Source organism: Herpailurus yagouaroundi, unplaced genomic scaffold, assembly GCF_014898765.1.
Source record: "Herpailurus yagouaroundi ecotype Mexico unplaced genomic scaffold, PumYag 194, whole genome shotgun sequence".
NCBI lineage: Eukaryota > Metazoa > Chordata > Mammalia > Carnivora > Felidae > Herpailurus > Herpailurus yagouaroundi.
In genome coordinates, this window is record NW_024412425.1 from 2,306,468 (window position 1) to 2,332,322 (window position 25,855).

The window sequence follows — 25,855 nt, forward strand, 5'->3', positions numbered from 1 at the left end:
GGGAAGTATATGCAAGTCAGATACACTGGGGACGGGAAGGATGGGGTGGTTGGGTGAGAAAGGGTTAGGGCTTAGGTGTGCTGAAGTGTGGGGAGGGGCATTAAATCTTGAATTAGGGGACTGTAACCAACCCACCCTCCCTTCCTCATCCCCTACCCCTGGAGTTTAGCTCACTCAGTGTGGGGCACGTGGTCAACCTTGATGTTATTACTATCATTCATTTTTCCACTTAAACTTATACTGAGTGTCTACTTTGTGCTAGTGCTGTGCTGGGTGCCCTGAACACAGTTGGAAGAAGACAAAGCCTGGGCATCATGAGGTTGACAGTCCAGTGGGGAGGGGGGAATGATAAACCCAAACCAGAAACATTTAATATCAGGTCAGATAGTGGTACCTGCAATACAAATATAGTACAAAATAGTGATCCTAAGAAGTGTGTTACTCCACATATAATGGTGGAGATGGTGGTGGCAGGGGGTTCTCCAAAGAACAGAAAAGGACAGCAAGCTGCAGCATGGGCATTGGGGAAGCAGAGTACTCTCAGAGAACATAGCTGAGCAAAGGTCCAAAGTGGAACAAGCTTTCTTGATGCTTGAGCTGCTGACAAATAATAAAAATGCTGACCAGCTACAACTGCAGGCTCTCCAGACCGTATGCCCCTTTTATTATAGTTATAACTTTACACTATAAACATTAAATGTAAACATGTAAAAATATAAATAACTGAAGTGTGAAAGTCTGATATAAAAGTTACATAATTCAGTAATCATACATATTAGATATTATATAAATAAACATTTTAATATACAATAAATATAATGTGCTATATATTGTAAATATACATTACTATAATAGTAATATGCACATATAAAATTATACAAACCTATATTTATAATCTAATATCTAATAATCTTTTATCAAATATAATTTAAATTATCACATGGTAAAACATACTTTTTTGAGATTCATCCATATTGTAACTTGTGTCAATAAATTATGTGTAAGTAGTATCTCATTGTATGTCCTACAATTTATTGAATTATTCACCCACTACATATGGGTTGTTTCCAATCTTTTGGCAAGTGAATATAGTTTCTGTCAACATTTGAGTCCATATATAATTATTCATTTCTCCAGGTTAAATACTGAGGAGAACTGCTAGTTCATAGTATATGGTATATGGTTAATTTTATAAGAACCTGCCAAATTTTTGTCCAGAGTGGATATATCATTTTACCTTCCCAACAGTAACGCATTAAAGTGTCCATTGCTCTGCATCCATGACAACTTTTGGTACTATTTAAAAAAAAAATTATTTTAAGCCATTCTAAGCGTGTAGTAGTATCTCATCACGGTCTTAATTTGCATTTTCCTGACTAATGATGTTGAGCATCTTATCATCAGCTTATTTTCACCTGTATCTCATACAACCATGTGGATGAATCTCAAATACATCACAAAATGAAAGATGTCAGACTCAAAAGGATACATACATATGTACATACAGATACCCATATATTTCTGTAACACCGTGGAAAAGGCAAAACTATAGAGACCAGAAACAGATCAAATTAGTGACTGCAAGAGGCTGGAAGTAGGAAGACTGCCTAAAAAGGGATAGGAAGGAATGCTGGGGAGTGAAGGAAATGTTCTCTGTCTTGACTGTGGTGTTAATTACATAATTGTCATTTGTCAAAACTCTCAGAATTCTACACTAAAAAGGGTGATTACCCACACCTCAATAAATCTGACTTTAAAAATATCTCAGTACTATAATATCATAATACATATAAAAGAGAAATAATTTGAATTAATTGACAAAAAAAAATAACATGTTTCCCTCTGTGAGGTTTGGGCACCGTCATGCAGATGTTGGTCAGATGCTGTGTCCATTTATAAATAGTAATGATATTAACAACAACAGGATACCCTAATTGGTAACCACTAGCCCTGCTCCCTTATTCAGCCCTGATTAAGTCACTTCATTCTCAATAATTCCATTTTACAGGTGAGGCAATTGAGGCTCAGGGGGAAGGTTTGCTGGACTGGCCCAGAATCCTCAGCAGATCAGTGTTGGCACCAGGATTTGAATCCACATCCACAGCTTTCTCTATTCTGGTTGCATCATGGGAATCCCAGCTGGTGGTCTCCTGGGCCCCTCAGATCCTCCCCAGCCCACTCTGGGTCACTAATTCCCCAGAGGGGCCTATGAGGCGAGGACCTCATCCTCATCCCTTCTCTCTCTTCCAGGTTTCTTGTCCATGTAAACAGTGGGGATGTGGAGAAGCAATGCTGGAGAACTTGGCAGTAGCCACACAGGAGCCTCATGAAGCAATATGGGCAATGGGGAACCAGCATTATGTTAGTGGAGACCAATGGGGAAAAGCAAACTACCAGGATTTAATGGAAGGTTTAATGGAAGGTTCACAGACACTCTTAATAGGTAATGGACATCAGCAGACTTTTTGCTGGTTATTAATGTAGGTACTATAGAGGGGGATAGTGGAGGCTCCAAAATGCAGATGGATAATGTGGAGTTTATGGTGCATTATCAGTCATTGCCCTTACTTGTGTGGAGGGAAGCAGGTTAATGACACCAGTGTTCAGAGAAGGTATTGAGGGCATCACCACATGCTGGGTTGGGGACAGTTACAAACATTGCTAGATGGGGAAATGGGAGATCATTAGTCACCATTGTTGCAATGGACAAGTAATGAAGGGGGATCACAAAGCATCCTACTAGAAGTGTAGTAAAAGTATCAGAAGATATTATTAATAGTTGGATTAGGTGGGGTATATCACAGTTTCCTATTCTGAAGATTGTAGGAAGTGGTCATCAGTTACTACTTACGTGAAAAGTGGGAATAAATGGGGAATATGGAGATTACTAGGCTTTGTCACAAGTGAAGTGACAGACATCATGCTGGAGGTTAGTTGTGGAGGAGATAATGACATCTCCAGGACACTATTTCCTGGAATTAAGGAGGGGTGATAAACGTAGTACTGAGTGAAAGAGGGATAATGGGTGTACAAATACTGTGCTGCAGTGGGGTAAGAAGTTGGGGGGGGGTGTCCTTCAGACACTCTCTTGAGGGGGTCAGCAAACACTGTCATAAATTGAGGCATACTGGTGGGTTGCAAGACATTTAGTGAAGCCCCAGATACAGTACTGAATGAGATAAAGGGGGTTAACAGTGGATCACCTACCATACATTGTTCTAAGATAGGAGTAAGAGTATGGTGGATCATCAGATACTGTCAAAGGGTGAGATGAAGGGAGTTAGTGATGGATCAGACATCGATCCAAGGTGGAGTAATGGCACTACCAAATTTGGGTGAGAGGGTTCAGGAGTATTCCCAGCCTTACCCCCTGACAAGGTTCTGTCCCCATCCTCAACCACAATGCTGTTGTTCACAAAGGCAACAGCACCTTGCACAACCCCATTACTTGCCACCCCCAGTTGTTACCAGTGGACTGACCTGGAGGAACCATTCTGCTCTTTCCAATTTGGCTGCCCAACAGCTGAGTGTTCAGTCAGACCCTCTGCCTGCATTTGAGAGACCACTGCTGCCAGTCTTGGGTCAGACACCTAACTTCCCAGGAAGGTCTGCCCTGTTTGCTCTCAGCCTCTTCATACTATTAGAGCTGTGGTCCTGTCGGGACATGAGGAGTGGGTCTGTAGGTGAGGGTCTGGGGTGGGGTATTTGGAGCTGCGAATTTCACAATCATGGTAGGAAATCCTGAACACCAAGCATCTATGTGGGATTTCCTGTCTCAGTTTTCCCTTCTTTAAATTGGCTGGCATCAGGCAAAAGGTTTATAATAATGTTTCAGCTTTGGGGAAAGGAGGCAGAGGCCAGGTAAAAACAAGCTGAAAAAGCCTGGTGTTTTAGGCAAGTTGGTTCTCCCCATTGCAGCATCATATGCTGCAATACAGAAAAGATTAAAGGAAAGTTGTGATGAGCAGGGTCAACACTTCACAGTGTGCATTCATGGAATGTCTGTTGTTGTCAGGCACGGGTCAAGGTTCACAGTGGTGAACAAAACAGAAAAACATTCTAACGTAGGAGCCACAGACAAGTAAAATATACAGGGCATCATGGCAATAAGTGCTATGGAGAAGGATAAAGGATAGAGGGGAGAGGGTCAAAATTTTAAACCAGGCAGGAAAGCACAGGGAAAGCCTCTGTGAAGAGGTGCCATTGGAAGACATGAAGGAGCTAACCACACAGATATGAGTGCTGTAGATGCAAAGGCTCTGAGGCAGGACCTGAACTGATGTGTTTGAGGCATATGGGGAGAAGGTGCTTGTGGAGTCTACGGCATAAAGATGGGACACAGAGAAGACTTGAACAAATGTTGAGGTGTGTTTTAATATGAGTTTCTAATTTGTTATTATTATAAATGTCAGGGCATTAAGGCAGACAAATAAGCTGGAAGAACTATGACAGCAAAAGGGAGATGGAGATGAAAAGTTGACCAAAATGACCTGAAAATTCTTTTCAGAAGCTTTCCTGAGGGTAGTGGAGGTTCACAAAACACTATGTTGGGAGCTAAATGAGATAATGGTAGTCAGCAGACATTAGTATTTAGCACTAATGCAATTATGTGGGTGTCAGAAGACAATATTCTAGGAACTAATGAGGGTCAAATACACTTTAGTGGTAGAGATGATAAGCGGTGGGGTTACAAGTCATGATGCTAGAGGATAATGAGTCAACATACACTCGGAGGTTTGTGTCTGCATACATAAAGAACTTTTTTACTGAGTTATCTCTTTCTTGATGGAAATACTCAATGGGGGACCGGACACACACAACCATGTTAGATTCAGCAGAAGAATGAGAAAACACCCCAAACGGTGTTAGATAATGTGTTCTGCAGCAAACATCTCACAGAACTTAGGATCTGTCACTATCATATACATTATGTTGTTGTACCATTCAACCTGTTGGTAATCTGCCTATTCCACAGTAAACAGGATTATCATTAACATGACTTAATATAACCTCTCCTATGCAGAATCTGGTAACAATGCCCCATCATATTTTTATGAGAAGCCTTCTATCAATTTTCCTAGTATGAACACTTCAAGGTTTAATGAAGGTGGTGTTAATGTGGGAAGGGCCCCCTTCATTCAGGGCCCTATTCTTTACAATAATGTGAGACACTTTGATGGGGTATTTCTACTTATAATATGCATATTTTTCTGCTAACAAATTTAATGATATACAATCAGACCTGATCTCACTGAGGTTTTCTCACACTGTTCTTCTCAAGTGTGAATACTCTGATGGACATTGAGCACAGATTTCTGGACGAAGCCTTTCCCACAGACTACACACTTATAGGGTTTGTCTCCAGTGTGTGTTGTTTGATGTTTATTCAAATTTGACCTGTCTGTGAAAGCCTTCCCACACTCAGCACATACATAAGGCTTTTCTCCTGTGTGAATTCGCTGATGCACTTGGAGTTGTGATTTCTTAGTGAAAGATTTGCCACAGTCACTGCATTCATAAGGCTTCTCTCCAGTGTGGATTCTATGATGTATAATCAACTCTGACTTCTGTCTGAAGGTCTTCCCACATTCAGAACAGATGTAGGGCTTTTCTCCTGTATGGGTTTTTTGGTGTTTACTGAGATTTGATCTGCCACTAAAGGCTTTCCCACACACAGCACACACATACGGTTTTTCTCCCGTGTGAATTGGTTGATGCACCAGGAGCTGAGATTTGGACGTGAAGGATTTCCCACAATCACTGCATTCATAAGGTTTCTCTCCAGTATGAATCCTCTGATGAGTAATGAAGTTTGACTTCCGGATGAAAGCTCTACCACACTCACCGCATACATAAGGTTTCTCTCCTGTATGAATTTTCTGATGCACAATAAGTATTGATTTCTGGTTGAAGGCTTTCCCACATTCATGGCATTCATACTGTCTTTCTCCGGTATGAATTTTCTGGTGTATATTGAGGTGTGACTTTTGGGTAAAGGCTTTTCCACAGGTACCACATTCATAAGGTTTTTCTCCAGTATGAATTCTCTGGTGTGTAATCAAATCTGACCTTTGTGTGAAGGCCTTTCCACATTTAGGACATATATAGGATTTCTCTCCTGTATGAGTTTTCTGATGTGTAATGAGATTTGACCTGTTGGTGAATGCCTTCCCACATTTAGCGCACATATAAGGCTTCTCTCCTGTGTGAATTCGTTTATGTACATGGAGTTGTGACTTGGAAGTAAAGGATTTCCCACAGTGGCCACATTTATAAGGTTTCTCTCCAGTATGAATTATTTGATGTGCAATCAAGTGAGCTTTCTGGATAAAGGCTAGTCCACATTTCATGCATACGTAAGATTTTTCTCCTGTATGAATTCTCTGATGCACTGTGAGTGCTGACTTCTGAGTAAAGGCTTTTCCACAATCACTGCATTCATAAGGTTTTTCCCCAGTGTGAATTCTCTGATGTATAATCAGTTCTGACCTGTACGTAAAGGCCTTACCACATTCAGTACATATGGACGATTTCTCTCTAATTTGAACTTTCTTATGTGTAATGAGATTGGAACTATTGTTGAAGATCTTCCCATATTCAGTATATATAAAGGGTTTCATTCTTGTGTGAATTCGTTGATGTACCTGGAGTTGTGACTTAGAAATGAAGGACTTCCCACAGTTATTGCATTCATATGGTTTTTCTCCAGTATGGATTCTTCGGTGTGCAATCAAGTGTGTCTTCTGTATGAAGGCCTGTCCACATTCAATACATATATAAGATCTCTCACCTGTGTGAATCTTCTGATGCATCTTGAGTGTGGACTTTTGTGTAAATGCTTTGCCACAATCACTGCATTCATGGTGTCTCTCTCCAGTATGAATTTTCTGGTGTATACTGAGATCAGAGTTGTAAGAGAAGCCTTTTCCACATTCACTGCATTCATAAAGTTTTTCTCCAGTATGAATTCTTTGATGCCTTAAGAGAGAAGATACTTGGAAAAAAGCTTTTCCACATTCACTGCACTTATAGGGCTTCTCTCTAGTATGGGTTCTCTGATGTGTAATGAATTCTGGCTTCTTTACAAAAGCTTTCCCACAGTCAATGCACACATAGAGTTTTTCTCCTGTATGAACTTTCATATGTACCCTCAGCTGTGACTTCTGGGTGAAGATCTTTCCAAATTCAGCACATTCGTAAGATTTCTCCCCAGTATGAATTTTTTGATGTTGAGAGGGTGCTTGTTTATAGCTGAGGATATTTCCACATTGATTATGGTCCCATAACTTCTCTCCTGTTGGAGAACACTCAGGGTCAGTAGAGGAAGAAATTTTACCATATTCAGTAATCTTATTCATGTTCTTTGATGCACTGTTTCTATAACGACTGTGTAAATCTAAATTATGCTTCAAAGCGTTTCCAAATGAATCACACTGAGGGGCTCTTTTGGGGGAAAGAATGTTTTGGCTCACATGGATTATTTTTCTAATGTCCTTATATTCATAATCCTTCTTTGCAGTCAGTATTTTCTTGATGAAAACAACATCGCTTAAAGATTTGTTTTCTCTTTGCTGATAGCTTTCTGTCTGGTCATCAATCTGCCACAATTCTTCTAGAATGAAATACAACAAAATATCACTTGTAGCATCACCTTCCTTCTCAATGTAGAAAAGAAGCTTTTTCATGGATTCTCTGCTGTGAAGTCTGCAATCTAAACTCTCCTTCACAGAGGAGAATGATGGTTTAGCTGAAAGAGCAGCTAGCAGAGGCTAGAGGGGAGGGTCATATGGATCATCCAAGTTGAACACAGAGAAAAGGGTGAGGGTGACTCATCTGAGGAGGAGGCGGGTAACAGTGGTGATAGGAACATTCTGGGATACAATCAAATGGTTAGAGGAAATAAACTTTATGAACATAATCCACCATGGACAGAAGTAGAAAAAGTAAGGCAAAACCCAAGCTATATAGCACAGTAACATTTATATAATAATACATACCCCAAGTCACTTTAAATTTTAAAAGAATATGCACGAATTAAAAAATATGTTTCCATCACATAAAACAGTTGCCTACAGTGAGAAGTGAGATGGGTGTGGGGAAAAGAAAGAAATGGGAATAAATCAAAAAACAAAATACAGGAGTCCCTTCCCTTATCGGAAGGGGACATGTTCCAAGACACTCAGTGGATGTCTGTCTGAATCCTCAGAGGTACCAAACCTGATTTTTTTTCTTATTCAGTGAAGAACGTTTTAGCTTTTCACTTAAAGGAAGCACTTTATGGCTTCTCTTTGGCATACCACAACTGCCACCATTACTACTCTTTTGCTCTGGGGCCACTGTTAAGTAAAATAAGGGTTACTTGAACAGAAGCACTGCAATATCATGACAGTCAATCTGACAAACGAGAAGGCTACTAAGTGACTAGTGGTCAGGTAGTATATACAGCGTGGATATGCCGGACAAAGGGATGATTCAACTCGTGGGCAGGATGGAGTGGGATGGCATAGATTTCACAAAGCTACTCAGAAAGGCACACAATTTGAAGCTTATAAATTGTTTATTTCTGGAATTTCCCAATTAATATTTTCAGACCATGGCTGACTGTGGGTAATCAAAACCATAAAAAGTGAAACTGCAGTCATAGAGAATCTTTACCCAGACTGATAATGACAGTGTGTCCTGAATGAGGACCACAATTAAACTCAAATTTCATCACGTGAAGTATAGAAATAAAGCAATTACAAAAATCAGGCAATGAGGCAGAGAGACCCCAGTTAGTGTAACGTCAACCAATATTGGAAGGAAATAGCAGAAAAGTACTTCTAAAGGTTAAGTGACAATTACCCCCAAGTCATCAGTTAGGTGAAAGACATGGGGAACAAGGAAATAAGAAATCTTATGTCAGTGCCTATGGAGAAAATAGGAAGAGAGCCTGGATGGACATATTATTCTGAAGCATCCCATAGTAGAAAAAAAGAAATGATAGAGGACTATGGGAATGGGAGTGTGACATATAGTAAGTTTGAAAGAAAGCAGATCCATGAATGCCTGAATGCATAAAGAATCATAGACAATGGGGAAGACAGAAAGAAAGAAAAAAATCCTTCATGAGGCAGATTAGCATGTGATCCAGACTCCAAAAAGCCAAAGAAGATGGTTAGAAATGATGAAAGCATTTAGTTATTTGAGAGGCCAATGTCAAGGGTCCTCAAGCAGTAAATTAGAACAAAAAAATTAGAACCTTCCAAAACAGTCATCTTAATAGCATTTTAAAGATGCCAGTCTTTTTCAAGACAGCTGAGAGCTCCCCTTTCTCCCACCTGTCTGGTCATGCACACTCACCTGAACAGCTCTGATGTGGGCTCTCACCCTGCAATGCCCAGGGCTCCTTTCCTTGCTCCAACATGAAAACTTCTGGTTGGGGAACTTCATACCCTGTTTATGAGAAATGATAAAAGACTGGATCCAGCTAATTGTGTTTCAAAATGTAATCAATAGTCTTGTTCAATGAGGTTTTGTTCTTCAGGAATGTAACCATTTATTTCTTGGAACAGAGTAATGTTCAGAATGCCCAAGGGGATAAAGAACCCTAGACAAATCAAAGTCAAAAACATTACATACTTCAGGTATCTCACAGCATTCAGCAACTGAGAACAGAAATACTCTCACTGTGGATCTGAGTAACTGTGCTTACCTACTGAAAGCAGGTGACTGTAGGTCTCCAACATCACATCCCTGTACAAGTTTCTCTGAGCAAGGTCTAGATGCTGCCACTCCTCTCTGCTGAAATCTACAGCCACATCCCTGAAGGACACCGATCCCTGTAAGGGCACATTTCCAGTTCAATATGAATAGTTAGCTTTGGGGGATGGAGACTAGGAATATGGAATGTGGGTTTTGTTGTTATTAATTTATTTCCTCTTTTTAAAAACTCACCTCCCATTTCCCTAACATTTTATTATGGAAAATTTTGAACATACAGAAAATTTAAAAGAATTTGTAGAGTGAAAACCTGTTTCCCAACCACTTAGAATCTATCATTAACATTTTGCTCTATTTGTTTTATCATACATTTATCCATCCTTTTATCATCAATCCATCTCATTTTTATTCAGTTCAGAGTAAAGTGTAGATGCCAGTACACTTCATCCTAAATACATCAGAATGCAAATCATTTAACTAGAATATAATGTTTGTTTACCTTTTTTAAGGTAAAATTTTCACACAATGAAATGTACAAATCCACAATGTACCATTTGAAGTTCTGATAAATGCCTACACCTGTGTAGTACAGAAACTTTTAAAAAATGGTATTTCATTCAGGGTGCATATTAAAATATCTAGTTTTACACAATCATTTTGTGGGAGAAAGAAATCTAAGAAGGAATTTCTGCTATTTATTCTATACTACAGTCAGTCAATTACTTATTTTTCAAAACTGAAGAATAGGCTCTCTCTTAGTCTTCTAGCAAGTGGATGAATGACCTATGATACAGTTTCTGAGCAATTTAGGACCAGCCATTATGCTAGTCCTAAGAACAAAGAAATGGATTATTTATGTTTCTAATCTTCCAGCAACTTAAAAGACCTAAGATTTAAAAGAAGGGAAAAAATAGACACAAGTTCACTTAAGTGTCAAAAAGTAAATCTCTCAAATGGAACAACACACTGAGGACCCAAAAGAGGAAAAAGTGTATTCGACATGGGGCAGTGAGTTTGTATTAGTTGAATTTAAGTTGAAATATGATAAGTGTAATAAAGAATGGGGGATAAAGGAGGTCACTTCCCAGAGAAGACAGAAGCAAAGGTGAGGAGACAGGAAAATACGTGATGAGTTTGGGGAACACCAATAATATATATATAATGGAGAGAAGTCTGCATGACATGTCAGGAAGGTGGTTATGGAAAAAACAGTTTGATCATAAAACAGGGATTTTTTTTACTTTTAGTAAAGGTGATTAAGGTAATCAGATTTATGTGAACTTTTTTCCATAGAAGATCCCTATTGCAGGATAACCAAATAAATGATGAAGGAAGTTTCTTACATAACAATTCTAGCAAATAAATGAAGTTGTTAGGGTAGAATTAGAATATCATAATTTTGTAATTCCTAATGAAATAATGAATTTATTCAGTAATCATTAATTTATTCAGTATTCACTAATTCAGTAAACAATTGCTTAACTGTTTCAGGTGAAAGACTGAAGAGAAGTTTACAATGATAGACCAGCTAATAACATCTACATTCAACAATCAATTTTAACATCACAAAAAGAGAGACAACCAAATATGTGCTTCCTGCCATTATATAGTAATTGATTTCATTATACCATCTATTAAGTATTCTTAACAAAGAAAAAGAAAAATCCAAGCTGAATCTCATTCAGCCTCTAAATCTAACAAATCATTCACAGGTAAAGTGGAAGTGAGAGAAACATACTGAACAATATTAAGACTGAAACGTAAGCTAAATCCAGAAGGCAGCAAATGACCCCTTTCTTCAAAAAATAAATTATAAGGGCGACTGGGTGGCTCAGTCAGTTAAGTGCCCAACTCTTGATTTTGGCTCAGGTCATGATCTTGCAGTTCGTGGGCTTGAACCCTGCATCAGGCTGTGCGCTGACAGTACAAAGCCTGCTTGGGATTCTCTCTCTCTGCCTCTCTCTCTCAAAATACATAAACTTTAATAAATAAATAAATTACAATCGAAAAAATAATAGGAGGGAAGCTTTTCTTTATTAAAAGAAACTTCAGAATCATACTAACCAAATGCAACTTGAGGACCTTGTTTGGCCCTTCATTAAAACAAACCAATATTAATTAAAAAGATATTTATGATGGGTTTTAAAAACCTCAAATGATAACCAGGTATTAAATGATATCTAGGAATTACTGTTGTTTTAGATGTGATAAAGGCTTAGTGGTTATGTTAAACAAAAAGAAAGAAAAAAAGAATTCTCATCTCTTAAAGATGCATGTCAAATTATTTACAGATAAGATATGGTGTTTGGGATTTGCTTTAAAATAATCTAGCAGCTGAGGGGGGGGTGGTTTTAGATGGAATTTAAATGGCAGAATATTGATGACTAATAAAGCTAGGTGGTAGGCACGAGAAATACAAGGGCTCCTGATACTATTCTCTTGACTTTTGTATATGTTTACTTTTTTCATAATAAAATGTTTTTTAAAAACATGATCCTCCATATTTAAAAAATTTCATCTGTAAATGCATAATTGAAGGAATGGCTATTTCTACATAAAGTCATGAACATTTTAAAAAAGAACTATATAGACCTGAATACCCACACTTAGCAATTTATAGAAACAGTAGACAGGAAAAAATCAATGATATAGAAGAAACAAACAATAGGATCTAACTGAAATTTACAGAATATTCCAACTAACAACAGTGGAGTACACATTCTTTTCAAACACCTACAGAAGAGTGACCAAGACAGACCATAACCTAGACTGTGAAACAAACTTTAACAAATATAAAAGAATTAAAATAACACATAGCATCTCTGATCATAATGGAATCAAACCAAAAATCGGTAACAAAGACAACAGAAAAATCTGCAAAGGAATTATATTACAAAATAGTAACAAAAGCTATCCAGAAAGCCACAAAATATTTGGAAATGGAAGTAACACATTTCTAAATAACTTATAAATCACAGAGGAATTCTCAAAAGAAATTTAGAAAATACATAGAACTGAAAGTGAAAATATATCAAAATCTGTGGGATGCAGATAGAGCAATGCTGAAAGGGAAATTCATAGCACTAAATGTTTACATTAGAAAAGGGGAAACAATTTAAAAAATGGGCAGAGGATCTGAATAGATATTTTTCCAAAGATGTATAGAAGGCCAAAAGGTGATCAACATCACTAATCATCAGGAAAATGTATATTAAAACCATAATGAGATACCTTACACCTGTTAGAATGACTATTATCAAAAAACAAAACAAAACAAAAAATAAGAATTAACAAGTACAGATGAAGATGTGGAGAAAAGGGAACCCTTGTGCACTATAGGTAAAAATGCAAATTGGTGCAGGGGTGCCTGGGTGGCTCAGTCGGTTGGTCATCTGACTTCAGCTCAGGTCATGATCTCACGTTCCGTGAGTTTGAGCCCCACGTCGGGCTCTGGGCTGATGGCTCAGAGCCTGGAGCCTGCTTCCGGTTCTGTGTCTCCCTCTCTCTCTGCCCCTCCCCCGTTCATGCTCTGTTTCTCTCTGTCTCAAAAATAAATAAACGTTAAAAAAAAATTAAAAAAAAATGCAAATTGGTGCAACCACTACAGAAAATAGTATGGAGGTTCCTCAAAAAATTAAAACTAGAACTACCATATGATCCAGCAATTCCATGTCTGGATATTCATCCAAAGGATGAAAACAAACTCAAAAAGATATATGCATCCCTCCATGTTTACTATAGCGTTATTTACAACAGCCAAGACATGGAAGCAACCTAAGTGTCCACCAGTGGATGAATGGATAAAGAAAATGTGGTATATATGTACAATGGAATACCATTTGGCCGTAAAAAAGGAGTCTTGCCATTTGCAACAGCATGGATGGACCTTGAGCATATTATGCTAAGAGAAATAAGTCAGAAAGAAGAACAATTACCATATGATCTCATTTATATGTGAAACTCAAAATAAAAAAAACCTAAAGTCACATATACACAGAACAGACTGGTAGTTACCAGAGGTGGGGAATGGTAGTGGGCAAAATAGGTGAAGGCAGTCAAAAGGTAAACTTTCAGTTATAAGATAAATATATCATGGGGCTATAATGTTACAGCATGGTGACTACAGTTAGTAATACTGTAATGTATACTGAATGTTGCTAAGAGTAAATCTTAAAAAATTTTCATCACACAAAAAATTGTAACTATGTACAGTAATGAATGTTAACTAGACTTATTGTGGTGATGATTTCACAACATATAGAAACATTGTATTATGTTATATACCTGAAACTAATATAATATTTTATGTCAAGTATGTATCAGTTAAGAAAAAAGGAAAGGGGAAAATTGTTAAATCAAGAAACTAGAAAAAGAAGAGCAAAATAGACTCAAAGCAAGGAGAAGAAAGAAAAATAAAGAGCAGGTATCAATGAAATTAAAAACAAAAATTTTAAAAAAACACAAGAAAAATCAATAAAATACAATGCAGTTATTTGAAAAAAATCAATAAAATTGATAAGCTCTGTTGACTGAGCTATTAGACTGGCAAAGATAAAAACAAGATACAAATCACCAATGTCAGTAGCGAAATAAGAAATACTGGGGCACCTGGGTGGCTCAGTCGGTTAAAGATCTGACTCTTGGGGCGCCTGGGTGGCGCAGTCGGTTAAGCGTCCGACTTCAGCCAGGTCACGATCTCACGGTCCGTGAGTTCGGGCCCCGCGTCAGGCTCTGGGCTGATGGCTCGGAGCCTGGAGCCTGTTTCCGATTCTGTGTCTCCCTCTCTCTCTGCCCCTCCCCCGTTCATGCTCTGTCTCTCTCAATAACAAAAAAAAAATTTAAAAAAAAAAAAAAAAAAAAAGATCTGACTCTTGATTTTGGCTGAGGTCATTATCTCATGGTTTGTGACATCAAGCCCCAAGTGGGGCTCCATGCTGTCAGCTAGGAGTCTGGTTGGGATTCTCTCTCCCTCTCTCTCTACCCCTCCCCCACTTGTGCACATGCGCATGCTCTGTCTCAAAATAAATAAATAAATACTTTTAAAAAAAGGAAAAGAAATATTATAGATGCAGCTGCCATTTATTTTTTTTTTAAGTTTTTTTTTTTCAACGTTTATTTATTTTTGGGACAGAGAGAGACAGAGCATGAACGGGGGAGGGGCAGAGAGAGAGGGAGACACAGAATCGGAAACAGGCTCCAGGCTCTGAGCCATCAGCCCAGAGCCCGACGCGGGGCTCGAACTCACGGACCGCGAGATCGTGACCTGGCTGAAGTCGGACGCTTAACCGACTGCGCCACCCAGGCGCCCCATGCAGCTGCCATTTAAAAGGAAATACAGAGAATATAAAAATTCTATGCTAATAGATCCAAAAACTTAGAAGAAATATATTACTTCTTCAAAAACCACAAACTAACAAAACACAACTATTATGGAACAGAAAAGATGATCCTATAATCATGAAATTAAAGTCTTAATTTAAAAGCTCCTGAAAAAAAGAAATCTCCAGGCCCAGAATGCTTTATTAGAGAATTCAACTAAATATTTAAAGAAGAGTTAGCCTTATTTTTACAGTCTTATCCAGAAAACAAAAGAGAACACTTCCCAAATAATTTTGTGGGGCTAGCATTACCTTGATATCAAAATTAGACAAAGATAGTACAAAAAAGAAAACTACAGATCACTATCTCTCATGACCTTAGATACAAACATCCTCAAAAAATATTACCAAATTACAACCAGTAATGAAAAAAAAGAATTGTGCACCACCACTGTAGTATGTTTCGCAATGCCCTTTTAGGATCTATAATTGTTTCAAAATAAATAAAAAGTTTAAAAAAATATATTGAAGAAAGTGTATTCTTAAAACAGAACATTTGGAATAGACAAAAGTGGAAAATCAGTCATGAGACCCACTGCACAATTCATGTGAGAGAATATGAATTTCTTACTTAACTAAACTTAAGACTGGAGTAGTAAGGCTATAGAAGGAATTGATATTAAGAAGATAAAATTGACACCAGCTGTGAAGGTGAGAAAAAGGGACTCAAATAAATATTAGTTATTAGTTCAGTCCAATATCAGTTATTAGTTCAGTCCAACTGTAGATTTTGGTGTCACCGATGGATTTAAGGATTAGAGGAGGAGGCTGGGGGAACAAGACAAGAAATAATGATTTAAATTTTGTACATATTGAAATTTAGGTGATAAGACATATATAAGGGTATATACTAAGTAGTTGAATAGAGAGATAGTATGGAGATAAAGATTCGGGAGTTTTATGTACAGAGCAGGCCACTGAATTCAGCAGAGGGAATGAGCATAGAGGAAGGACAAGGGAATACAGAAGTATATCTCTCTCTTTGGGAAGTATATCTTAGATACCTGTGGCTTTTAATGACTAAAATTATGTTATTTGAAAGCTATCTTTTTTATTTCTTCATTTAATTGTGTTCAGAGATTATAGTCTGCTTCTTTATGATGTGTTGATTATGGGGCTTAAAACACTGTCATTTCTTTGAAAATGTTCCCTATATACTTGCAAAAATACATGCACTCCGATTTTTCTCTTTCACACACTGGCATAGTCATACCCTACATACACCAAAACCCCAGCCCCCAAACCCAACATCATCAGAATTAATGGCGAATAAAGAAGATGTTATATTAGTAGCTTTGACTCCTTACCAAAATGAGCTTCTTATAAACAGTTTGTCCAGGAAAAAATCTCCTCATTCAAAGATAATAATAAACATCTCCTGATGTACAAAGATACTATAAGTAAAAAGAATGAGAGAAAAAAAGAAGAAATTAAAAGGAACATGCTAGAAATAAACTGTCACATGACAGAAGAAAACACATTCACCATGATTTCAAGGAATTCACTAAAACAAACAAAAAACTACCTAAAATAAATAGGAATCTCAGAGTCCAAGGAAGAAATAATGGAAAAACAGGCTAAAGCAAATGGTTATTCAAGTTTTTGAAAAATAAACTGGCAGCACTCTGTAAAGAGGTGAAAAAGAAAAGCAACACAAAAATGGAGGTCTCTCTGAAAGCAGTAAAACACCACGTGAAAACACAAAAAGCGACAAGGATAAGATTAAGACAACTGAGCAACGTGAAACTTTTAGAGGAAGATAGAAAAAAAATAGAATTTAATAAAAACATCTAATAAACAGAAGAATCCTTGAAGTGGAAACACAGAACTTTTATCATTTTTCACAGTATAAATTTAATAGATATTGTCTAAAACAAGAGAAAAGATTTAGTTCAAGATGTTAATGTGATAAAGATCACACTAAAAGGGCCAACCATACAAAAAAGAAACCAAACCTTCCAAATTACTGAAAGGGACAAAGAAACAAAAGCAAGAATACAAGGTCTAAGGTGAAAGAGAACTATCTTTATCAAAAGTGTACATAAAATATATCTTTTCTAAATGCTATACAAAAAAAGTTCACAAGGACTCCGAGGACAGAAAAAGGATGAGCAAAAGTTGTATCTCAAAATGCCAACAGGAAGGAAACGAGCCTCCAATCAGATAGGGCTGAATTCTAGGGAAAAAATATTAAACATAACAAGAACATAATCCAAAATTAATTTCAGATGTCATTACTATCACTGCACAAATTTCATAGCATCCAAATTCATTCACAGAAACTACGGATAAATATAGACAAATATATTCATGGTGGGAAACTTAGTATCTCTCAGTTCCAACAGATAAAGTAAAAAATAAATAAACCACATTTGTAAAACTTCATAACTACGTAAGATAGCTTACTGATAAGACAGCAAATTCTGTATCCTAAGACAGTCTTTTCAGGTGCCTATGTAACATTCAGAAATATTGAACATAAAATCTGCCCACACACACATACGCACTTTACACAAAACTTAACATTCCAAGAAGCAGAATAAAATCAGTGCAAATAAATCTCTCCAAAGCTGCAATCCTAATTTTATTAAAAATAGAATTACTTAGGGAAACAAAAAAAATATAAAAACAGGGAGGGGGACAAAACAGAAGAGACTCATAAATATGGAGAACTGAGGGTTGCTGGAGAGGTTGTGGGAGGGGGGATGGGCTAAATGGGTAAGGGGCATTAAGGAATCTACTCCTGAAATCATTGTTTCACTATATGCTAACTAATTTGGATGTAAATTTTAAAAAATAAAAAATAAAATAAAAAAAAATAAAAAATAATAAAACAGAATTACTTAACTAAAAATCTTAATATCTAAAAGTGAAAATGTAGAAAACAGTAATTAAAGATTTGGTGAGAAATTTACTATGTTTCTAGAAAGCCATCCATTTCATCTAGATTTTTACATTTATTTGCGTGACACAAATTATTTTTCTAAATTATCTCTCAATGCTGTTTTGCTATATATTTTGATATACAGTATTGTTATTATTGTTGTTTTAGATATTTTACTATCTTAACTTCTTTGATTTGGAGTTGACTACTAAATGAGAAAGTAGTGTCTGCTTCACATGTGTCCCTATGATAAGCCCTATTTGGCTACTGTTTTCATGTATTCTTGAATTCAGTTAATTAATACATCTGACTTCTGAATCTATGTTCATAATTTCCAGTTGTTTCTTTTTTTACTGTCCTTGATTAGTTTGGGCATCAAGTTTAAGGTAGTAAACAAAATAAAACAAATACCACAAACAAGGCTGGAAATATTTTTAGATACCATCTTTACCCAAACTTTGGCACACGGGTCAAATGTAAATCCCCATGAAGTTTACCACCACTTTTAACTGTGTGTTCAATAAACATTTTAATTTCTTGAAAGGCTTCTGAACCATTTGTATCCACCAATTTTGACATTTATTTTTTGTAAAGCTATATTCCTGTTGTTTATATGATTTTATATAATATTCATTCACAATTGTTTTAATCTTTTTTTTTTACAATGGTTTTAATCTTTGATGAAACAGTAACTGTCTCTGATGTTTTGTTACACTCTTTAAGTGTATCTTTACTCTCTGTTCTTGATTATCAGTGTGTAGGAGCCACTTATGCTTCTATCAGACATCTTTATCAACTAGTTTTGTGACTAATTTCTTCCCTTAACTGTTTTTTACTCCTTATTGTTACTTTATATTTATTGAGTTCTTTTTTTTAACTTCTTCAGTTTTAAGAGTTACTCATATCTTACGTCTTTTTTCCCCCTAAACTTCAAGAATTCCTTAAAAAGGCATTTAAATCTATGATTTGCTCCTCTGTAGTTTAGCTTCACCACCAACTTTAAAATGTAGTTCTTTATTTAACTGAAATTCAACTCAAAGAATTTTCTAAGACACTTTATGGTTTTCCCTTTAAAGAATATTTATGTAGAAAAAAATGTTCAAAGTTTTCACATATAGGGGTTTCTTTTGCTAGCCTTTTACTTTTTTTAAATTGTGGTAAAATGTACATAACAAAATTTACCATTTTAAAATGTATAGTTCAGTGATATTAAGTCTATTCCCAATTCCGTGCAAAAGTCTTTTACTTATTTCTAATTTAATGCTCTTGGTTAGAGAATAAAATCAATATTATAGCAAAGTTTCATATTTTTTATCTGCCAGGATTAATAAGTTTTTGGAAGTAGCTCATAAAAATGATTAACAGAGAACCAACATCTAAATTTCAGAAAGAGAACAGAGAAATATTTATGTGGGGAGAAGCAGTTTAAGAAGAAATAGAGAAATAGTTTCAACATCGTGCACAAAAATTATTTCTAATCAGGAAGTTTATCCTCAGCCAAAAGATCAATATAGCATGAGGACAGAATAAAAGACAGTTTTTGACATTTCACCTCTCCACTATCATACAGTTGGTCTCTAGATGTGGAGACAATACCCATGTGTTTCTTATTCTTGGCAGAAAGATCAAGATTTGCTTCAGGGTAGTAGGAGAGTGTGGCTGCTTCCTGTGGCCCATCTGCCACTGCCCAGAGGCTCTGGTGACATATCAGAGGTATCTACTCCCAGGATGAATTCTTACCCCCGACATTCTTCCTTCTCACCTCATATGAACTGTCATATTCCTCTGGAACCAGGATCAGGGATTTTTGGGGAGAGGTCTGATTAGCTGACATCGTCATGGTAGGTCTCAAACTTTATTCTCTCAGGAGTCTAAAGCCTGGTAGGCATCTGTAAATCCAAGCAGAGCTGCTGGGGGGAGGCAGGCTGGAGTCTGGAGAAAGATCTAACCCAGGGGCTCCCCAGAGACAACAAGAAACCTAGAAGACAATGTCCACATGGTCACATCCTCAATATTCATCACATAAACATTTCCTGCCAACACCACGGCACCAAGGTGAAGTTCCCTGAACTAGACACAGAGAGCAGAGGCTCTCAAACTTTAATGTGGATTCAAAACACTTCGAGGGCTTGTTAAGATACAGTAAAAACCCTCCACCTCACTCCCAGTTTCTGATTCAATAGGCCTAGGGTAGCAACTTTCTTAGTCCAGTCAGGCTGCTATAACGAAACACCACAGACTGGGCAGCCTATAAACACCTGAGATTTATTGATCACCATTCTGGAGGCTGGAAAGTCCAAGATCAGGGCATCAGTGTGGTCACATTTTAGTGAGAGACCTCACTAAAGGTTCACAGCCAGCACCTTCTGTGTGGGATCTATTTTACAAGAGCACTAATCCCATTTGTGAGTAGTCCACCTTCGTAACCTAATCAGTTCCCAAAGATCTCACCTCCTTTTACGGTATTTCTGGATTTCAACGTACAAATTTTGGGGGGACATAAACATTCAGACCATAGCAGGGCCCAAGAATTAGCATTTTGAAGTAGTCCCCAGGTCATGTTGATGTTGCTGGTCCAGGGACCACACTTTTGAGAACCACTGCTGTGGAGAATGTAAAGTTTAACAAAACCCGTGATGAGTACTGGTCAATGAGATACGGAGTAATAATATTCCTTAAGATTTGAACTGCAGCTCTGCTAACTTTCAGCTATGAGAATACGAACAAGTTACTTCCATTTTAGTTTCAAAAATGAGGATGAAAGTACCTATTTCAAGAGTTATAAAATTAAGGGCACCTGGGTGGCTCAGTCAGTTAAGCATCCGACTCTTGATTTCGGCTCAGGTTATGATCTCATGGTTCATGAGATCAGCTCCGTGTCTGGCTCTGCACTGACAGCATGGAGCCTGCTTGGGATTCTCTCTCTCTCTCCCTCCCTCTCTCTGCCCCTCCTCTGCTCACTTTCTTTCTCTCTCAAAATAAATAAATAAATAAACATTAAAAAAAAAAAGGTTATAAAAATTAAATGAGATGATGCTTGTAAAGTATTCAACATCTCCCTGGCATGCAAGAGGCATACAATAAATATTGGCAATTACCATTCTCTATTAGATATTAAAACTTAAATATAAAAACAATAATCAAAACAGAGAAAACAATAGCTCAGACAGTACTGACTTATGTAACAAAAATGGCATTCAACTGAGTGCGCAGAGAACATTTATTGTATAAGTGGCACTGATATAATTGACCATCCACCTAGAAAAAAACAAACCAGATTGCCATCACACACTATATATTAGACTGAATTCCAGCAGAACTAAACATTTTAAGTATTTGTATTTAAAAAAATGAAATAAATTTTAGTAGTATATGTTTGTATCAACATTGTGGTGGGGTGGGAGGAATTTTTAGTACACATGTGAGAAAACCCAGATGCTGTAAAAGAAAAAAACCAGATATTTCTGGTTAGATGGTATTTCCTAATTACATGTTAAAACATACTTTAAAAACAAAAATGAAGGGGCGCCTGGGTAGCTCAGTCGGTTGAGCATCTGACTTTGGCTCGGGTCATGATCTCAGGATTGGTGAGTCTGAGCCCTGCATGACTCTCTGCTGTCAGCATGAAGCCTGCTTTGGATCCTCTGTCCCTGTTCTCTCTGCCCCTCCACTGCTCATGCTCTCTCTCTCTCTTTTCTCAAAAATAAATAAAAATTTTAAAGATATATAAATAAATAAAAATAAAAATGAAGAAATATGTATATTTTTTCAAAATGTGAAAATAGATTATCTCTGAATTAAAAAAAAAATCTAGCAATCAATATGGAAAAAAAAAAAGCCCTGGAAAAATAAAAACTGAACAGATATGAAAATTCACAGAAAAGGAAACTTAAATGGTAAGTAACCAAAAAGATACCATTTTACTAATAGGAAAATGCATTAGAGCAATTAGGTATAATTTCACCTCAGAATAGTAAAAACTTATTTTAAAAAAAATCCAGTGCTGGAAATTGGGAAAATGACCCCTTTTATAAATTATTGGTGACAGCTTGAATTGTTACTGTATCTTTTTAGTTATTAGTCATATTTATTATTAAAAATAAACAACCGATCTTAATAATAGTTTCAAATATACAAAGCAGAAACTGACAGCAGAAAGGACAAGTGAACATATCACCTCCACGAGTTCACCTTTCTCTGTAATTAGTTAAGCAAACAAGATAAACTGTGAGACTATATATGAAACACAATAGAGGACACACATTGCTTTGATGTAACAGAAATGACATTTATGAAAACTGACCATGAACCAGACCGTAAAGCAACTTTTAAATTCGAGCATTACCCAGAGACATTATTTGAGATAGAGAATGCACTTCTAAATAACTCATGACTGAAAGAAAAAAATTACTAAAACTGAAGAAAAAAACAGTACTTAGATTTGAACAATAAAATGCTACACACCACAGCTTACTAATGCTTAGAAAGCGAGCTCATCATAGCCCTCACAGAGCCCCATAGCTGACGCCACAGATCAGTCACTGACCACAGACTCCCATCACTGAGCCGACAAATCCCACACTCATCTCAAGATCCCCATCATTGAACCAAGACACTCCTATCATTGCCCTCACCGCAACGGATGCCACAGACCCAGAAACCACCATCATTCACTCCACGGACAACACACCCGTCACGGACCCCCAGAATCCCTAAATCACGACCAACCAAATCACCTCAGAGACCTCTCGGAATTAAACTGCGGAGAAGCTCCAGACATCATCGGCGAAAAAGCATTCGAGGACCGCTTCCGCTTCCGGTTTGACCTTCGGCACCTCCTCTCACGGACAGTCGCTGTCGCGCATGCTCTGAGTTACCTTGGAAGCCGCATATGCCAATAGCCAACATGGCGTAGTTTCCGTAAGAGACGCTGTCGGGCCGAGAACATGGCCTCGCCTAATGGTGCCTCTGAGCGCGAGCCGCCATCTTTGAGGCGTGTCCATTGCGTACGGCGGAGAAATCGGCCTCCCGCGCGTTTTCTCAGCGCGAGGCGGGGATTGCAACGTAGAATACAGGGGTGGGGCTCTGGTCGAGGTAGGCTACTGGGAGGAGGGAGGTCTTGGCTATGGTGTATGGTGCTCTGTGTCCTATTTAGAAAAGCTAATTTGCCTTCCGGGATAAACCGCTCGGCTGAGAGTTAATTTTCTGCTGGAAGAAACCACCGGGGATGAGGGGAGCAAGGGAGGAAAAATCACCAAGTTATGAGGACAAACGTCTTATGTGCTACGGCTGAATCCTGGGAGAAATCGGCGGATGAGGGGAGAAGTCACGATAGTACAATCTGATTTTTGGAGACACCCTCGGGGAGAACGTGGAGAGGTCAGAGTGGGAGCCCCGTTTCTGGGCGAAACCACCGGCAACATAGATGTCAGAATGGGCAGTCAGCTGCAGGCAGGGTAGTTTAGCCTTTTGTGGGAGGAAACCCCCCCGGGGATATAAGGTGCTAGTCGGTGTCTTCGAGTTCTCTCCTGAGGGATGCCGCCAGGGCAAGACGGCACTTTCCAAAGGGCTGGTGGAGGGAAATGGAGCCTCGAATCCTCATTCATTTCCATTAGTAGCGACAATTACAAAAATAATAATAGTTTTTAATATCGTCAACGTGTGACGAAAAGCACGTAAGGGAAACTGCTATTTTTGTTTATTTGTAAATTAAAATCTAAGAACAACGTCACTATTATGTGAATGAAGCCTAAAGTCCACGGGGGTGCTTACGACTGGGAGGTTGTAGAGACACAATTCCTTTCATCTGGCGAATTCCTAAACATTCTTTCAAACCCAGCTAAATACTGGCTTCTGCCAGGACGTTCTGACAGTGGTAGGAGGTTCTACTGAAAGTCTTTTAGCAGTCGCAGCGGTGGGAAGTGTTTTGAGGGAACCAGACCTAAGCGCTGATGTGGGCGTGCTGGGTGTCTTCAGGCTATTTATGCCCCTCTCTGGGCTTTAGCTTCAAAACTGGGCCAGTTACAGGGTTGGACTGTGCTTTCACCAGCTTGTCTTTCTTCTCCCAAAACTGGTTTAAGGAAAAATCTGTGGAAGTCTATTAGTGAACGCACATTTTTACCAGAGGCCCAAGAATTACGGTTAATTTTGTTGGTAATATGATTATGTTTACCAGAAGACTTAACCTTTTAGTGATTTATGTGGGAATACTAGCAAAATGTCAGCTTGAAAAACTTCATGGAGGAGGGTAAAAGGATAAAACAAAAATAACAGAATGTTGGTAAATGATGAAAGCAGCTGATAGGTACATGAAGCTCATTATAATGTTCTCATCTCTTTAGTATTTGTGTGAAAATTTCACAGTAAAAATTTAAAAAGGAAATTAATTTAAGAATCATTTACAAGGGCATAGTATCAAGAAGAAAGCAGGTGTGTTGATAGTATTAGATTATACAAATTTCAAAGCAAACACTATTAACAGAGATGTTCCATGTTTTAATAAGATGCAGCTACCAAGAGCATACAACACTAATAAAATTTATCTAACCATATAGCTCTGAAATATATACAGCAAAAGCTGGTAAAACGGGGAAATTTTGAGGAACTCACAATCACAGTAACTAACATATCTTTCAGAAACAGATCAAATAGAAGAAAAGTAGGTATAAGACTATATTGGGATAACATAGCTAATTTGTTTGATATATATCTACATTTTATTTTTATTTTTAACCAGAAAATTACATTTTTTCAAACATACATGGAACAATCATAAAAATTCTCCAAAAAGTAGGCCATAAAAGACATCATAAAGCCCCCAAACTGATATCACATAATGCCGTGTCTCAGACTACATAAAAATGAAGATAGAAACCAACAACAGACAACAGAATATGTAAAATGTTCCAAATGCATGTACATTAAAATACACACATCTGAATAACCCTTGGGTTAAGGACAACATAATATGGGATGTTGCGAACTATTTAGAATGAAGAGGGAAATGATAGTACTATATACATGAAAAATCTAAGGGATGGACCAAAGTGATATCCAGAAGAAAATCTAACCTAAAATTAGGATGCCAGGAGGACTGAAAACATTAACTAAGCTTTAATTCCATCACATTCTACTAAAGTCCTATTAAATACTCCCAAAGAGGGGCACCTGGGTGGATCATTCAGTTAAGCCTCTGACTCTTGATGAAGGCTCAGATCATGATCTTGTGGTTCGTGGGATTGGATCCCACTGGGCTCCACACTAACAGTGCGGAGCCTGCTTGGGATTCTCTCCCTCTCTGCCCCTCCCCTGCTCACATGCTTGCTCTCCCCCCTCCCCCTTAAAATAAATAAATAAACTTTAAAAAAATACTCCCAAAGAAATTGGGAAGGAGTAATCAATGTGATAAGCAGATGTTAATAAACCAAATAGGAAAAAAACCCTACTAGAGATAATAAAACCATGAGCTGGTTCTCTGTAAAAGAGTGAAGTCATTTTTTAAGAAAGATGAAAAAAAAAAATAGAGAAGATACACACAAACAACATTAGGAAGAAAGGGGGACATTCCTATAGAGAAAGAATTTGAAAGTCAGGAGAATTCTATGGTTATTTTGAGTAATGACTGAAAGCCTTACTGAAATACAAAGCTTTCTAAAAAAAAGCATAGAGGAAGAAATTGCCATATGAAGGGAAGCTGGACAGGCCAAAAGCCATAAAGAAAATGGTTTTGGCACCATATGAAAAAAATCAACCCTAGAAGGATTAATAATTCAAATGTCAAAACATAATTTTAATAAAACTGTTAGTAAAAAAAAATCAGCAAATATTTTTTAGACCTTATGGTAATAGATTTCTTAAACAGAACACAAAAGAAATATGAGAGTAATAAATT

The 25,855-nt window shown here is 37.4% G+C and overlaps 1 protein-coding gene across 7 annotated transcripts; it reads right to left on the reverse strand.

Moving 5' to 3' along the window:
• Positions 1 to 634: 634 nt before the first annotated feature.
• On the reverse strand, positions 635 to 22,806 carry LOC121011356 (zinc finger protein 585A). 7 transcript variants are annotated; one of them, XM_040445623.1, is made up of 6 exons: positions 22,701 to 22,806; positions 19,727 to 19,942; positions 16,388 to 16,474; positions 9,695 to 9,821; positions 9,343 to 9,435; positions 635 to 7,612 (listed from the first exon to the last, which is right to left on the reverse strand). In XM_040445623.1, exons 3-6 carry the CDS (start codon positions 16,433 to 16,435, stop codon positions 5,277 to 5,279), a joined length of 2,604 nt encoding a protein of 867 aa, XP_040301557.1. In that variant the 5' UTR covers positions 16,436 to 16,474; positions 19,727 to 19,942; positions 22,701 to 22,806; the 3' UTR covers positions 635 to 5,276. The 7 variants fall into 7 exon arrangements, with proteins under 7 accessions (XP_040301557.1, XP_040301558.1, XP_040301559.1 ...); XM_040445625.1 differs by lacking the exon at positions 16,388 to 16,474 and having other exon boundaries at positions 4,350 to 7,294; XM_040445619.1 differs by lacking the exon at positions 16,388 to 16,474 and having other exon boundaries at positions 4,350 to 7,612.
• Between the last annotated feature and the right edge of the window lie 3,049 nt (positions 22,807 to 25,855).

Coding starts and splice junctions, on each gene's coding strand:
- LOC121011356 (XM_040445619.1), bottom strand. CDS start 19,804: ATGACGATGTCAGCTAATCAGACCTCTCCCCAAAAATCCCTGATCCTG. Junction 9,822..19,726: donor AATATGACAGTTCATATGAG/GTGAGAAGGAAG, acceptor GTGCCCTTACAG/GGATCGGTGTCCTTCAGGGA. Junction 9,436..9,694: donor CAGTCACCTGCTTTCAGTAG/GTAAGCACAGTT, acceptor TCTCATAAACAG/GGTATGAAGTTCCCCAACCA.